Here is a 16,713-nt window from a genome sequence, read left to right on the forward strand (position 1 = left end):
TTTCAACAATACAAGTATTTGTATTGTTACAATCTGCAATTTCATTACATTCCATTGTTAGGTGCCTAGATGTTTTCACATCAAAATTTTCTGAGTAGTAAAAGAGACTGAATGCGACACTGCTATAGCTGAGTGTTCAACGATCATGAAGACAAATGCACAGCGTTGTCGAGAGCATCGAGCAAGCCAACCTAAGAAAATAAAGATGGAGGAAGTAATGTGTGTGTACGAAAATGACAAAGTCTATCGAGACTGCGGAAAAGACAAACAGAAAATCAAGCATTGGATTTAGCAGTGCTTTCAACCAGCAAAATCGCTCCATTTAACAATGATGTACCTGAAGAGAGTATTAATTATGTACAACAGACCATTTCTCCAATTGTGGAGCAGATGAGTTTAAACGATCAAGCTCTCTTTCCTTACACCAACTACTATTTACATAAGAACACACATCGAGAGTTTGAAAGGATATTTCTGAGAAATGATTTCTGTTCTGAATGCTACATATGAGATCGCATAAGGTTCAAAAACGACACAAAGAAACCAGTTGCTAAAGATGTACCATTGATATGCAGTGCATTTCCAGATGTTGACGTCAATGGGATTCTTGTGGGTGTGTAATAGCTGCAGAAGATAAGTTAAGAACAACACCATTCCAGCACCATGTAAGTCGAACAGCTTGTTCTACCCAGAAATTCCATTGCATTTACCAAAGTTAGATTTAGTGACTGAGAGGCTTATTTCTCCTTGCTTACTGTTCATGCAAATAAGACACCTAAGACATGCATATGAACAATACAGCATTCTGGGCCAAGTGACCAATGTGCCTGTTTCAGTCAACAATGGTCTATTGCAAAAGGAGATTGACGACAATCATTATATAAATGTGCATATAAAACGCAAAAAAATACACAAGTCCAGCTATTTGATCAGATTAGTAAGCAAGCAAGTGGTTAAAGTGTGGCTTCAATATTTGGTCAACACGCCTCTCTACTGACTGTATCAAATCACGATAGATCAGTCATTCTTCAATGCCAGTCACACGGAAATTAATTTGGCTAAAGATGACATACGCAAAGCAGTTCTGATCGAGGAAAGTCTCATACAGCAAAAGTTGTTGTGGGGCGAAGATAAATATCTTAGAATTGCCCCAGGAGAAACTAACGTAATGTAGAGCTTACTGTTTAATGAGCAGGCAGAGGAACTGTCCTTTTCCAGCATTTATCTTGAATAATTCAGAAATTTCGGAGAGAATTTACGTGCGACTCCATTCATGATGGCAATGAGCGAGCTCAGACAATCTGACCGACACTGTGTAACTCCATATCATCTCCTTTACGTAGCAATCAAGATAACGACTGAGAACCTGAGACTTGTTGATGGTGGCTTTCAAATATATAGGTATACAAAACTGACCCGCAAGCAAGTTCAATCCAAAGAATGCATTAACATTTGTATTGAAAACAATCTGGCCTTCCTAAATACAATTCCAAACTCGACCTACTACAGGGCTCAACGTAGGCACGATCTATTCGCTATGATTAGACAGTGCGGTAAACCTACAATGTTCTTGACTCTGAGTGCCAATGAAATTGATTGGCTGCACTTGTCAGCTATTGTACAAGTTACAGAATAAGGGGAGCAATATTAGTGAGGATGATGCAAGCGACATGGACTTCATACAGAAGGCAATGCTAGAGAACAAAGATGCTATAACTTGTGCAATATACTTCAAGATGATTGTGGGTGTAATTATGAATATACTGCAGTCGAAACATTATAGCTCGTTTGGTCAATTTTACGTGGTCAACTTTTTCAAGTGCATAGAATTTTAACATCATTGTAGTACACACACACACACATTTTGCTGTAGCTAAATAACGCTCCCAAAGATCCTTTGGACAAGAACAATGAAGACACAGTTGCAACGATCGACAAGTTAGTCTGTCGCTGCTAGTGAGACTTTGGGGAGCATCAAGCTTCAAACTCACAAACACACATTCATGTGTTACAAGAAAATAACACCGAATAAACAACAGGCATATCGATTTGAAGAAACTTTCATGCCTTGTTGCTCGACCACTATATTAGTGCCCATGCCTATGACAGACAGACGCAAAGTAAAATACGCCCCTCATTACAAGATGATGTGGTAAAATCTAGAGGATAACGATTACGGCGACATTGATACCTACTTCAGAGCAAAATATGTAAACTGCTATGATTATTACTTGGGAGTGCTAAAACCTGGCATAAATTGACCCAAGGTATTTCTGAAACGTCAAGCAAGTGACGTGCCACAATCCATTCAACCAGTTCGTATGTAGCATTTTGAAATCAAACAGTGACATCCAATTGATTACGGAAGAGTACTCTTGCACTGCGTATGTCATTGAGTACGCGAACAAGACAAACCAAGGGTTCAGTAATTTGCAGCAACAGATCATTATAATCATGAACGAGCACCCTGAGTTTGACATTGTCGAAATCGTGAGAAATCCATTCATTGACATACTCAACAGCATCAAGATCATGAGTCAATAAGCCACTTGGTATTTGCTACGTCAGCCCATATCAGAGAGCTCTGCCATGGTAGTTTACATTTACACTGAGTGGCCAACTGAGTGACAGAGAGTGAGGAAGTCCAACAAAGAGATGAATGAAGAGAACCTTACAGAGGATTTGTGTGACATATGGAAAGAGAATTGATTTAATAAATATGAGAAGAGACCGCATCATCTGGATTATGTTACTCTGTCATGCTTTGTCACAAATTACACATGCAGCATTAACAAGAACTGCAAGAAATGACAGAATTCATGCATAATATGCTATCAAAACTGACGTGGCTCAGGATCTCAATGAATCTAAATGCAAGATCCTAATGCTGCACATTCCATTTCACAATGAGGAACAGAGATACTGTGAGAGATGACTTTATGTCAAGGTCTATGACGAGAATGAAGAGCTCATACTAGAACAGCGTAAATTGTATGAATCACACTTGGACATTCGCAAAACAATTGAAATATGTAAGACGACATGTCAAGACAATGACGATGGGGACCCTGATGAACATGCAGTAATCATCTGCATAACCTTGTAATGCAACAGCAAGAAGACCCCTTTAAAAATTTTTACAATCATCCAAATGATCTACAGCTCATTACACTCAACCGACTCAGCGCAACTGCAAAGAAACGCAAAAAGTTAATGACCAAAGAGGGCTTCTGCAACTTAATGAGAATGGCCAACGACAAGCAAAAGATTCTATTCATGCACATCATTTTGAGTCTGTTAACTCGCAATCGCAAATAGATTCAAATATTCTTCACCGGTCCAGCTGGTTGCGGCAAAACATTTATGATTTGCCTCTTGATGGAGATATACAACTTCTTCAGCAATACAGATGGGTACTGTAATGACTACATTACATGCACTTCAACTGGTAAGGTGGCCTTTGCGATAGACGGAACTACTGTGCCACTGCCCTCAAGATATCCATTTCAAGAAATCTGCCTCTGTTGATGGAAGTCGCACAACAATACAGATCACTGCTTAAGTATATCCGAGCGCTAATAATCGACGAAGTCGGTATGATAGGTGCCGCGCTGTTATCATAAATGTACACTAGGCTAAAACAGATAACCTTGCAGATATTTCTCTAACAGATAACGTTAGAGAAATGTCACAATGAGCCTCGGCATGCAGGACATGTTCCTAATCAGGAACTTAAGTCAGCTACCTCTGGTTAGAGCAATCCCACTCTATAAACAGATAAAGCAGCATCTCGCCAACACCACTCTCCAGTGCGGGCTCAAATACTACAAACTTGATCAAGTTATGCGCCAGTCGAACATCACGTTCTTATCTGTGTTAACCAAAATCAATAACGGAGCTAAATTACATCAGAATGAGCAAGAACTTATCAAGTCGCATTTCTTCACTAGGGAGGAAGTCAATCACCCTGCTCAAACAGTATACAACTCTACTTGATAAATAATTCTGTCAACGAGTACAACCACGCAATCCCCAGTGCCGCAGAGGAGAAAGTGGAATCAGTCATGCAAGACATCATGCACGACTGATTGCACGAACGCAGAGCAAGAAGCACACGCTACCAGAAACTCGTTAAATTGTCTGTTATCGACACAGGCGGATTACGCTACAAGCTCCGACTGGTCATCGGAAAGCCTTATATTGTCACCACAAACATGGACATTATTAATGGGCTCGCTAATGGAACCCTTGGTAAATTATCCAAGATCGAATACAACAAGGAGCAACAGATATGACTGTGGCTCGAATTTACCACCTCGGCTAAGATTGGAAAGCTTGCAAGAAGGCAACAAGACACATGCAATACAACATCAAACTCGCAGCAGTGCTGCTTGCAAGGTGAACCGCAAGTATATCATTGAACAACCACACAATCTGTGCCAAAGGAAATCACTTTCCACTCATACCAGCTTGTGCAATGGTGATACATGTCGCAAGGCGGCACATTTGATACAGTAGTTTATGAGTACGAAAAGGGGCATGAAGAGCAGCTGGTTTATGTCGCTCTGTAGTGCATAACTAACATAATTGTTCTTTACATCGTCTTGCCAACAGGCAATAAGAGATTCTACCATGGCATGAGAAATGCTACTTCCACCATCGATCTACAAAATGAGTTTCGAGCCCATGACCACCAAATACGAGAAAGGTCAGGGAATGACCACCGCATATCCCCGGAGCAATATGGCCTTAGTTGCTAATGCTCCTAAGAAAAAAAAAACAAAAAGAGTTTGCCAGGCTTGAGACTAATCAGCTACAAACAAGACGGATTTGGCAGGAATGATCATGTGTGCGGCCACACATTTGTGAACTCTGTAGTAAAAGTGATAAATAAGGGTTATTGTTTGGAATTTTTGATTGCTAACGATGCCAAAAGAAAGTACCTAGGACCCTGGATATTCAGATGACTTTTTGACAAAATCAGGCTAGAATTAAGAGAATAAAGATCAACTTAAATTTTAAATTTTTGTATGTAATGAATGACTAATTGTTGTTGTTGTGGGAATTTTCTGGCGCATAAACTGCTTTGGCTATAATGCGCCTATTCCTTTATTGTGATAATATATGAGAATGACTAATTGTACATAACGTGCATAGGAAATCTCGGACATTAGCATCAGAAGAAATAGTAATACTCTCTGTGGTGCTCATAGAGCAAAATTGTAACTGTAAGGCAACACTAAGCCTCATACAAGTTATAGATACAGTCGGTCCTCGTATAACACGTGTTTATATTACACGAATTCGATCATACACGATTTATAAATAGGGGAACGTTATCTTATATAACACGAACCGAATTCGCTTACGCACGATTTGCCTTTGTGTTTACAAGAAATGGCAGTCGAATGCGGAATCACCCCAACTGAACGCAACACGATAGGAATGAAGAAGATTCTGAAAATGTATTTATGTGTTTTATATCAGTGAAGGGGAAACACATTTCACCATAATAACGTAAAAACCCACACAATTCCAGCTATCGATAATTTGCAATTAGATCGAGTTTACGACCAGTTTTTAACAGATTCCACTAGCAGAAACGCAACTGGAAATTGTTTTGTGGTAGTAACCCCCAGAAATGTGCTTTAGTAAAATGTGAGGTGTTAATAGTGTATCTCGGCCTTTAAGGTGTTGTTTATTCAGTTGCTACACGCGCGCAGCTTTGTTTATGTGTATTAAGCGTGCCTCCTCGTTTTGTAATTGTGCATTAAAAATGAGTAAAATACTTAAAAGGTGCGAAAAGGAAGCGTCCTGGCGAAGACACTGCAGATAAAAAAAAAAAAAAAGCAATATCGATAAACAGAGGCGGACTGAGTCAAAAATTCTTACCCGGGAAAATTTATAGTGGCCTCATACTACGGTTTATGGCCAAAATCACACCGGCCTCCGGCCCACCGGGATTTCCCGGATAAGGCTTATGGCCAGTCCGCCTCTGTCGATAGAGAAAAAATATGAAATTGTGAAACGCTTTGAGCGAAATGAAAGACCATGTGATATTGCACGTGCTACAGACCTAAATGAGGCAACGCCGAGAATTACAAAGAATGCGGAGAAAATAAAAACAACTTTCATAGCGGGAACAACTCAAAGTGTAATTAAAATCCATTATATTAAGACACAAGAATTGGAAGAGATGGAACGGCTGTCTTTTCTATCTGTTTTTCGATTTTCTATCTGTTTGGATAAACAAAAAAACAAGTTTGCTTACGATAGAAGCAAAAGCATTAGCAATATTTTATTACGTAATAGTCGTAATAAAATACGTAAGCATTTTATTACGACTTACGTATTATAACTTATACTTACGTATAATAAAATACGTAAGTATTTTATTACGACTATTTTATTTAATATAATAAATTTTTTACGAATAAAATACGTATTTTATTCGTAAAAAATACTTTTTTAGTATTAAAAAATACTAAAAATACTTTATTATAATATAATAAATAATAAAAAAATATATATTTTTTATTATTTATTATATTATTTTTTTATTACGTATTTTAATCGTTATAAAATACTTACGTATTTTATAACGATTAAAATTACCCGATTATTTATTGTGTTTGGTAATGTTTTGGTTCCAAATGTGTGTTCAATCTTGAGTGGTCGGCACCTAACCCCACTTTTCCCATAGGGCCTGTTGTTTATATTGCACGATTTTGCATTGCACGAGGGTTTCTAGGAACACAACTATCGTGCTATACGAGGACAGACTGTATAGGATATTTTCAAATGTATGGTATAATCTAAGTCTCAATTCTGTTAATTATCTCCTCCTCTCGCCACGATGTCAATCACTCACATTGCTGTAACAAAAGCAACACCATCTTGGAACTGACCTTGTCGCGAGGGGGAACACACGGTTATTTTATGCTCCTGTGATCTCTTAACAGCTGAATTAATGCTTTATGGTAGTTTTACTTGTTATTAAACACCTACGAACTAACAGTGTTGAATATCACATGCCAAAATTTGGTGTACCTTGATGTGTTGCACCACTTGGTCAAAACTCAAGCCAGATTCCGGAATAACTGAGTGAATCACGGTGCAGGCACCAGAAAGGAAAACTAAATACAGCCAGGTCTCGCATAATACAAGTTCGATTAATGCGTTTTTCGGTTACCGCTATATGAAAAAAATTACACCACTTTTCACTTCACACGATGCAAATTTCCAGTTAACACGATCTTTTTTTATTTATGTGATAGCTGAAAAAGATCTGAATTGTGCGTTAAACTTACCACATGTCGGACAGGCAACAAACAAATGTTTGCCTGCTGCTTGCCTCAGTGTGTTCCCTCAACCATTGGAAGAAGATGTGTTACTTGTTTGTCTCCTGCTAATAAAGTCAATGCAGACTTGCATTTAAAAATTCTAATTTTTAAATCAGCCAGATGCAACACGAAAGGAGATAATGGTAAAAGAACTAGATGAAATCTTTCATACTGCAGAGAACCCGAAACAAAAGGTTTGAGGTTCTCTGCGATATTTATTTTGCCAGGGCCAAGAGAAGATTGTTATCAGCTATTGGAAATTGATTGATGAAAAGAGAAAGTCAACACTATTCAAATGACTCTGTTCAAATATTTCCGTAACAAATTGTGTATTTTATGTCAGAGGTTCCCAAACTTTCTCGGTTCACGGCAGCCTTAGTGTCTCAGTAATTTTTCATAGCGCACCTAGACCAAAAGAAATACCTAATAGTTCAATTTATTAAGTAGTTAGGTCCAAACAACTTAATAAGAAATGTTGAAGCTGTGAACTACCTCAAGCTAGTAGTTCGTGCAGTGTCCGACATATGCTGAGTATCACTGTTTCCCTTGAAAATTTAAAATATTCCGAGGCACACAGTTTGGGAACCACTGTTTTATGCAATAAACATTTAATTCCATAATTATTTTCATTATCTTTTATAAGGTATACAGTTAAAAAGTTATTTTTTTAATTTTTTATGGATATTCTTGACAGTCAAGGAACAATTATAATTTTTCCTATTGATCATTATATTTGATTAACGCATTTCTGTTTTGCACAACGCACTCACGAGATGAATTAATCAAGTTAATTGAGGTCAGCCTATATACTGAACTACAGACCTCACTTATTCCAATACCTGGGAAAGCACTAGTGTACGCCCTGGGCTGGAATAGTGCCCCAATGTTCTGTGTCCAAAAAATCCTGCTAACTTCCATACCTACCATGCGCTGTGCTGCCTGACTTCCTCCCCACTCCTCCATAAAGATTTCATGGGGTTGGGCAAACTCTGCTCCTGCATCTGATCAAGAAAATACATCATCACTGTATTCCTTAACCTTAAAAAAATGCCCTGAAGAAAGTTGCCCCACTGTTCTAAGGGCCTTTTTGCACCTGGGCTTTCCCCCCCACTAGTGTCTCGTGACGTCAGTCCAAAACTTCACAGAAGGGTTAGTCTACTCTGTACCAAATCCATCCACGAACTTGTGGTTACTATCTATCTCTAATTTTGCACCGCATGCAAACTGTGTGCCCTGTTTTTCGACAATTCAAATTCACCTCGCTAAATCAAAAATCGGATTTATAACCAGATATGGAAAATTCCAAGGGAATCTCCACGGACTCCCACACAGAAACATTAGAACAACCATGCATTCAACTTAATGGTGCAATTCCCAACTTCCCACCGATAGTGGAGATCTCAGATTAAACTGAAGACTAAACTGGCACAGGCCTCAAAGAAAAAGAACAGAACTGTAGTCCCCAAATCTGAATGGAAGACTAGGTTGCAAAGTGGGGCAAAAGAGCCTGAAGACCAGAAAGAAAAGTGAGAAGAAAATAGCAAGCAAACAGAATCACTAGTCATTTACCCAACCCTCTCTGAGAGACCAGTCCTGAACCAAATCATGAAGCTATGGACACAACTTGAAAATAAACTCAAGGAAACCTTCAACGGAATCACTGCAGCCCTGCACGGAGAGAATCTTGAACTGTGGCACGGAGAGAATCTTGAACTGTGGAACGGAGACTGTACTGCTAAACGTACACTCCCAATCAGAAAGAAACGAAGCAAAACTAGAGGCTTATATGGAATGTAAGGGCAAAGGAATGCTACAGCATGCCCCTACATATGCCAAAACACTGAGGAATTCAAACAAACAAAATCTTGCACTACCTAAAACCACAATGACAAAAAAGAGGACTCTCCTCCCAAAATCCCACTTGGTCCTGCTTAAGCCTGCATCCACAGAGGGCACACAAACAAGTGAACAAATAAAGGACACAGTGATTACAAACCTCACAGGTGACATGAAAACCAACAGAATCAAATCACTAGGAAAACATGAGAAACAGGACTCTTAACTGAGACAGAAACTGAGGACGATGCCACACGAATGCTCAACAATGCTAAAATCCCCACTCTAGGACTGATCACTGAGACCCCCAAAGGAAAAAAGCCCATCTATCATAATATATGATGTTGGCAAAGATCTAGACTTCCACTATCAGAGACGAACTCTACCAAAGGAATCTACAGTTGACCTATCCAGTGGATGACTCAGCGACATTAATAAAACCGAAACACCAAACTAAATCTCTAACTGGGTAGTGGAACTGTCCCATAAAGCTTGGCAGGCCATACAACAACAGAACAGAGTTTTAATAAACTGGGGCAGCCAACACTTCAAGGAATACATGGCTGTCCCCAAATGCCGTTTTGGTCACACCAATCACATCTATGCACAAAAGCACCCCAACTTGTGGTCAATTACTGAGCACAAAAGGGCCATGACATTAACACGTCCTAACAAATCAGAAGAAGCAAAGTGTGCAAACTGTAAAGAGCATAACATGCAACACTCTCAACCCATCACTGACAGCACCTCCATAGCCAGATGGGCAGGAGCGGCAGTGCGCAGCATACGCTTCTTGATTAGACCGGGGTTCGAACCTGTGACCACAAAATACAGAGGATGCGGAAAGGTCAGGGAATGACCGCATATCCCCGGAGCAATATGGCCTTAGATGCTAATGTTCCTAAAAAAACCCAAATAACAATAACCATCCTCGACAAATGTAAAGTACTGCATATGGGTAGCAGTAACCCTAGAGTAACGCACCAACTGTGTGGTATACTACACTCAGAGTAGTAGAGAATGAAAATGACCCGGTGGTAATTGTGCAGTCAGATATGAAATTTTCTGAGCAGTGCAGACAGGCTGAAAAAGTGGCTCATGGTGTCCTGTTAATGATAAACAGGAATGAATTTTGCTAGCAGAAATAAGGAGGTGATCGTCCCCTTGTATAGGGCAATGGTCAGGCCACACTTTGAGTAGTGCATACAGGTCTGGAGGTCTCATTTTAGAAAGGATGTAGAGCGGCTGGAACAAGTACAGAGAAGGACAACGAGATCGGTGAGTTGAACAAATGATTGCTCTTATGAAGAAAGGCTGAAGTTGCAGAGACTGCAACTTAAAGAGACTGCAAATTGCAGTCTCTTTAGGCTAGGCACCTGCGAAGTGATCTAATTACAGTGTAAGGCCTTGAACGGTTTGAACAAACTCAATACTGATGAGATTCTTCCTCTTGCTCAGATTACACACCTGAGCAGATATAAATTCAAACTGAGGAAAGACAATTGTAGAATAGATGTGCAGAAATTTGCCTTTAGCCAGCAGGTGGTTGATAGTTGGAACAAACTTCCAGCTGTTGTAGTAGAGGTCGAAAACTTGAATAAATTCAAGGCAGCACTAGACAAACATTTGTAGTGAATGGATGGGTGAAATGGGAAGGATGTGTTTTTTTTTTTTTTTTTTTGGCTGATGCTATATAAGCTTGCATCATATGCATCTACTGATGTTATTGGCTGACTAGTTTTGTGCAGCAGCAGTGCTTTCTGAATAACTCAGATGAGAAGCATTAATTGATGTAGTGATTTGTGTATTAAGAGCTTTACTTGATAGAGTTGTTCTAGTAAGGACACATTTTCTAGTAGCCAAACCCACTTTTACATTGATCAGTTAGAAGGAAAAATGACTTCCATTCGAGTAACAACTGTTGCCATTGTCTGTGGAGTGATCAATTACCAGAGATCACCGAGACTAATCTCTGAATTGATTGGGAAAACATGGTTTGATGTTAAGTTGAGCCTTCATTTTTTATCTTTCTGACATAACACAATACTTGACTCTGATCCCCTGAATCGTTTTCTTCAGTTTCCTAGAACCAACAGTCTCTAGAGTACAGAATGTGTGGGTGTGCTGTAATTTGGTCTTTATGGTCAATCTGCTGTTCAGTCTGTATGAATATGTTCACATGAATGTAAAGCAGAACAAGTGGCTAAATCTCCACAAACATTTAGGAAGTGGTAAATTTAAAATTAGCAACATTAAAAACATGTTAGATTAGGAATACAAAATTTGCATGACAATGGCCTTGCTTCAATGATTCTTGAGGTTTGGGATTATATTCCATATCAGATCAAGAGCATTATCTTGTGTGAAAAACACATACCATTTCTCAGTTTTAGTTTTCAATTCTTCTTTTGACAAGACTAGGAGGACCCACTCAGTCATTACATCTGTAGAAGTATTTGCAGTATGGGGGGAAACTAGAAATGGATATTCATCCAAGGATATAATCTTCTAATAAAGATCAAATTGTTGTACATATGACACTTTAACAACAAGTCACCAATGGAGCCTTTATTTGACTCTTTGCACTGCAAGAGGTAGCATCTTCTATCTCTTGACTGGCCATGACAGAATCCTTAGATAACAGGTTTTGAGTCACTTTACTAGATTCAGAAGGAAATCTGCATTGTACTTTTCTTCGTTTATTAACTCATTAATCCTGTTGATGTTTGGTTACTCAGTGAAAGTGCTTTTTCTTTCTCATGTTGAGTGGTGGGGGCACTAACCTGGAAAGAAAAATCATCTTTACAGAGCCTGAAGGAAAAATTATCACATGATTATATGGTAGGATCATTAGCAACAACAGATTTTAAAAAGCTCATTTTTACTTCCAGCTCTGGAAAGATGACTTTTTCAAATGGAATATCACCCATGAAACAAGTATAATCATTTTATTTTTGATCATAACATATGAATTCTTATGGTTTATCATGTCTAAAAACATGTATATGTGTGCATGTAAAGCTGATCTGAATTTTATTACATCAGAAAAACCTGGAACAACGCATAAGGGAGAAATCTATTTCCTTCTCCTGAGATCAGCTACCTATAGCCCAATAAAAGTGGTTTTTAAGAACTTCTCCAGGCTCCAACAAGAGTTGAACCCAAATCTCTCAAAATGATTTACAAGTGGTGAATCTATTACAATATGTTACATAAGATTGGGCTGCTAGTCCAGAATTCTCAAAGCAACTTTTTTTAATCAGATCTCCAACTTCAACGGGTGTCTAATGCACAGAGAACCAAACAAAATGTTTAACACATTCACTGCCACTTATATTTGAGAATGCATTCCATGTGCCATAATTTTTGGAATATTAAGGAGCAACTTCTTTAATATCCACCTAAAAATAAATAATGGTTGTAAAGCCAAATTGTGAACCAACAAACCTGAAAATTTTATTAGAAGTTTACTCTATAGACAAACTAAACCAATTACAAGCAGAGAACAAATAAAACTGTGTACCAAGTCTTTAGGCACGGCTGACAAAAACAAAACCCAAACTTCAACTTCAACAGGTGATATCTAATGCACGAATTGAAACAAATTGAATCTGTTTATTGAAAAATTATTAATTTAATGTGCCTCTGCTTTTACAGTACTCATGGCACATCACTTGGTGCAGTTTGATGCAGCAGTGAACATGTTAACATTGCATTTGACCTCATCTCACAATTCAAACTTTAAATAATTTGTAATTATTTAATTACAGTAGCAAAAGCAAATGATTTTAATAATTACTTTATCATTAATATGACTCATACCTTGCAAAGCATTTGCATAATGCATTTGTAAGACCAAATACTGGATCGAACTATTAACACCAGTTCTGAAGCCAACATCTAAAAATATGAGATTTCATTTAAATAAATAATTATATAAAAATTCTCTAATATTCTAAAACTATTGCTCATTAACTAAAATATTGCTTATTAACATAATTTATTGAATCAAGATCTTTGAAATTTATGTCTTAGGGGGGGGGGGGGGGAGAATGTAACGTTCTCTCCACCGACAACAAAGCTTGGACTTATGGTAACTTCAGAAATGAAACTGTTATCCACAAGCGAACCTATTACTACTAATTTCAGTTTTAACTGAGCATTACCGAAGGAGTCAAATCCACTATTCGTTAAAAACTCAGACGCTTCATGACAAACTGTTTCGAGAATTACTGGTCTCTCAACAGGATGTTTCAACAAACTGTTTCGAGAATTACTGGTCTCTCAACATTACAGTTCGCTTTGTAGCATGCTGTCTACAAAGTGAACTATAATTTTATTTTTCTGGAAACATACAGTTTTGTGTTTCCAACAGTCTATTTTTGCAGCATTGCTCTTTTTCAAGTAATGGAGAGTAAAAATTATCAGTGCACCACTTCTTGTTTATTTATTTTTTTAATACATTGAGAGAAGGACATTATATAGTTGTTCAAAACCACAAGCAGAGTAGAAGAGTTTTCTGAAATGTATAGTTAGTAGACTTCAAACACAAGGTGTCCACAAACCTCCTTTAAAACACAAACATTATTGTGTGAACAGGGTATGTGATACAAACCTGGTCACATCCAGGTCACAGAGTATGTCTTCAAGTTTTAATCAGTTAAAACTTGAAGATATCCTGTTCAAGAAATAAAAGGGCACAATTAGCCCCTTTATTTCTTGGTTATGATGACTGACCACCAATGATCGACCAGAGTTCAAATCCCATTGCAAAAAAAAAAAAAAACCATGAGGGGGAAAAAAATAGCAAATCATTGTTTCATCAGACCTACCTACTCCCCCAAGGTCGAAGTGTTGGCTGAGGCAGAGAGTGGCACCATTCGGTGTCACTCCCAATGACGACTACCACCACTGCAGCCAAAAAGCAAAAGCTAAACATGTCCACCTCCATACCATAACATTACATTACACAAAGCATAATATAACATATTTCTGGCCTTTTACAGAGTTCTGTATTCATCACAGTACTCAGGCACAATTGTATATCAGTTCAACACTGCCTTAACATAAGACACTAGACATGTCTACCTCCACAGCTGGATGAAGATGACAAGTAAAAATATTGAATATGCTGCATTGAGTGTGGAGTAGGATAAAGTCACTTGCATTCAAGTCTTAGTGCAGTTCAAAAAGTTTCCACTTGTTTCACTGGTTCCTGAGGAAGGCCAGGGAACAAGTGACGTTGTCCCCTCTAGGGCTACCACAAGAGGTCAATCCCATCCAGCCCAACCAAATAGGTGGTCACTGCACTAGTGACCACCCAAGAAGGAAGGAAGAGAAAAGCACTGCATGAAGCAGTGCATCAAAATGAATATGTTCATCATGCATACTATAAAGTAACTAAGCCAGAGATTGATATGACAATGTACAAGATAACACTACCCCACCAGGCGCCTCCATAGCCAGGTGGGAAGGAGCAGCAGTGCGTAGCACACACTTCTTGATTAGACCGGGGTTCGAGCCCATCACCACCAAATAAGGAGGATGCGGAAAGGTCAAGGGAATGACCACCACATATTCCCAGAGCAATATGGCCTTAGTTGCTAATGCTCTTAAAAACCAAATAACAAACAACAACAAACTACCCCACCAAGTGGTTGGAACAGTTTCTGACTGTTCAGGACACCGAACAGCAGACCAGAGATGGTCCATCATCATGACAAACCTGACAGTTCCTGCAATCTTGGAAAAAATCAAGTAGGAACAATCAACTACAAAGAATATGGACACAACCAAACCAGAACTAGAGGAGGATGCACAAGTAAAAGAAGTACCACACAGAGAACCAAAGTTGAAATAGAAGGCAAGGTCATGATATCCAGAATAGAATAAGAGCAGAAAAAGGCCCTAGCAAAATTTGAGGGAACAGACACCACAAAGGTCCACACCATACTGAAAGAGAGAGCAACAGAATCCTGTGGCATCAAAGAAAACATCAATCAGTAAATAATACCAAACTACCTCAATAACAAACAAGTAACACTAGATGCCATTCATACAGCATTTTACTGTACTGCTGTAGCAGCCACTAGGATGAACAGAAGAGAATCAAGAGACAAACAGAAAACAAAATGCAAACACAATGAACCAACAGCCCGGGAAAGAAGGCTACAGCAGAAGACAGAAGAGCTTAGAGTGAAGTTCAACCAATGACCCAGTACCAATGAGGTAAGAGAAGTAAGAAGCTAATTAAAAAAGTGAAGGCCATCTGTAAGAAAGGCAATATCCACAGCAAATACAAGACTTATAATCAGAGGATTGAAGAATACCTGGACACCCTCAAACAAAACCTCCCTTAAGCACAGTGGTAGTGTGCTTAACGAACTGTGGTTCAGTTCGTTAAGCACACTACCACTGTGCTTAACGAACTGAACCACAGTTCTACGTATAAACTGGAGCCCATTAAAAGCACCACCATTACGAAAAAATTACTGGCTATACATAAAAAATTAAAACTAAGTAACCCTAACACTAATTCACTGCACTCAACAAGAGACTTTGATGATACAGGGAATGTGCCCAGAGGGGAAAAAACGAGATATTTGATGAAAATCACAGCCTTCAATAGGAATATTGGACAAGAGGGGAGGGCAATGAACCCTCCAAAACATGAGGAGCCAAGGAATCTATTAAAAACTATTTAAATATATTAAAACAAGATAACAGAAACAACTAGCAAAGCAGTAATACTCTGAGAGTGATGCAATTAAACATCAAAGATCTCTCACACTTATGAATCAGGTCTCTAGGATTCTGGAAGAAACGAAAATACAAATTCTACTGCTACAAGAACCATACACATACAGAGGATCCATTAAGGGCCTGCCCACTACGGGCAGGATGCTATCATCCACTGCTACAGCCACTGGCCAAGAAGGAAATGTGGTCACCAGCTGCTGGGCCTCAATTGCAGTCTTTGATCCAAACAACATAGTTACCAAATTAACAGGGTTGTGTGCCAATCATGCTGTAGCAGCTTCAATTGAGGATCTGTTAAACAAAGATAGCCCTCCCCAGTTCCCCAGCTGCAAGCTGCGTAAGAGGCCACTCATTTAAAGAACTGGATGACCAGAGTACCTGAGAGCCATGGAATCTGTTAAATTCAAAACCAACTATAGATAATGAGGAAAACAGAAACTGACAAAGCAGTAATACTTTCAGAGTGATGCAACTAAACTGTCAAAGCAGCTTCGATCAAGGGTCCCTTTGGAAAGCTCCATGTTATCTCTATATACATACTGTGCTCCCAGCACACGCAGCCAATGGACCCATTCTTGCACTACGTGAACAATGCAACCAACAATCGATGACAACATAACATCCTGATAGCAGCAGATGCAAACGGCTATGGAACAGCCCTTTTACATACCGTAAAGGAGAACTTCTAGAAGTAGTCATCCTTTCTAATGACCTCCAAATCTACAACATTCCTGGCCACCCTACTACCTGCATGATCCCACTTGGAAGCTCATAC

At 38.8% G+C, this 16,713-nt stretch overlaps 1 protein-coding gene across 3 annotated transcripts in view; it reads right to left on the minus strand.

Moving 5' to 3' along the window:
• Positions 1-16,713, minus strand: part of LOC150086985 (peptidyl-glycine alpha-amidating monooxygenase B-like) — a 627,331-nt gene that overhangs the window by 510,417 nt on the left and 100,201 nt on the right. For all 3 annotated transcript variants that reach the window (XM_090372880.1, XM_090372878.1, XM_090372879.1), the window contains exon 6: positions 13,002-13,079. In XM_090372880.1, coding sequence (XP_090229006.1) covers positions 13,002-13,079 — 78 coding nt within the window. The remainder of the gene's footprint in view (positions 1-13,001; positions 13,080-16,713) is intronic.

Source organism: Mastigoproctus giganteus, chromosome 4 (assembly GCF_048544385.1).
Source record: "Mastigoproctus giganteus isolate SK-2022 chromosome 4, ASM4854438v1, whole genome shotgun sequence".
Taxonomy (NCBI): domain Eukaryota; kingdom Metazoa; phylum Arthropoda; class Arachnida; order Uropygi; family Thelyphonidae; genus Mastigoproctus; species Mastigoproctus giganteus.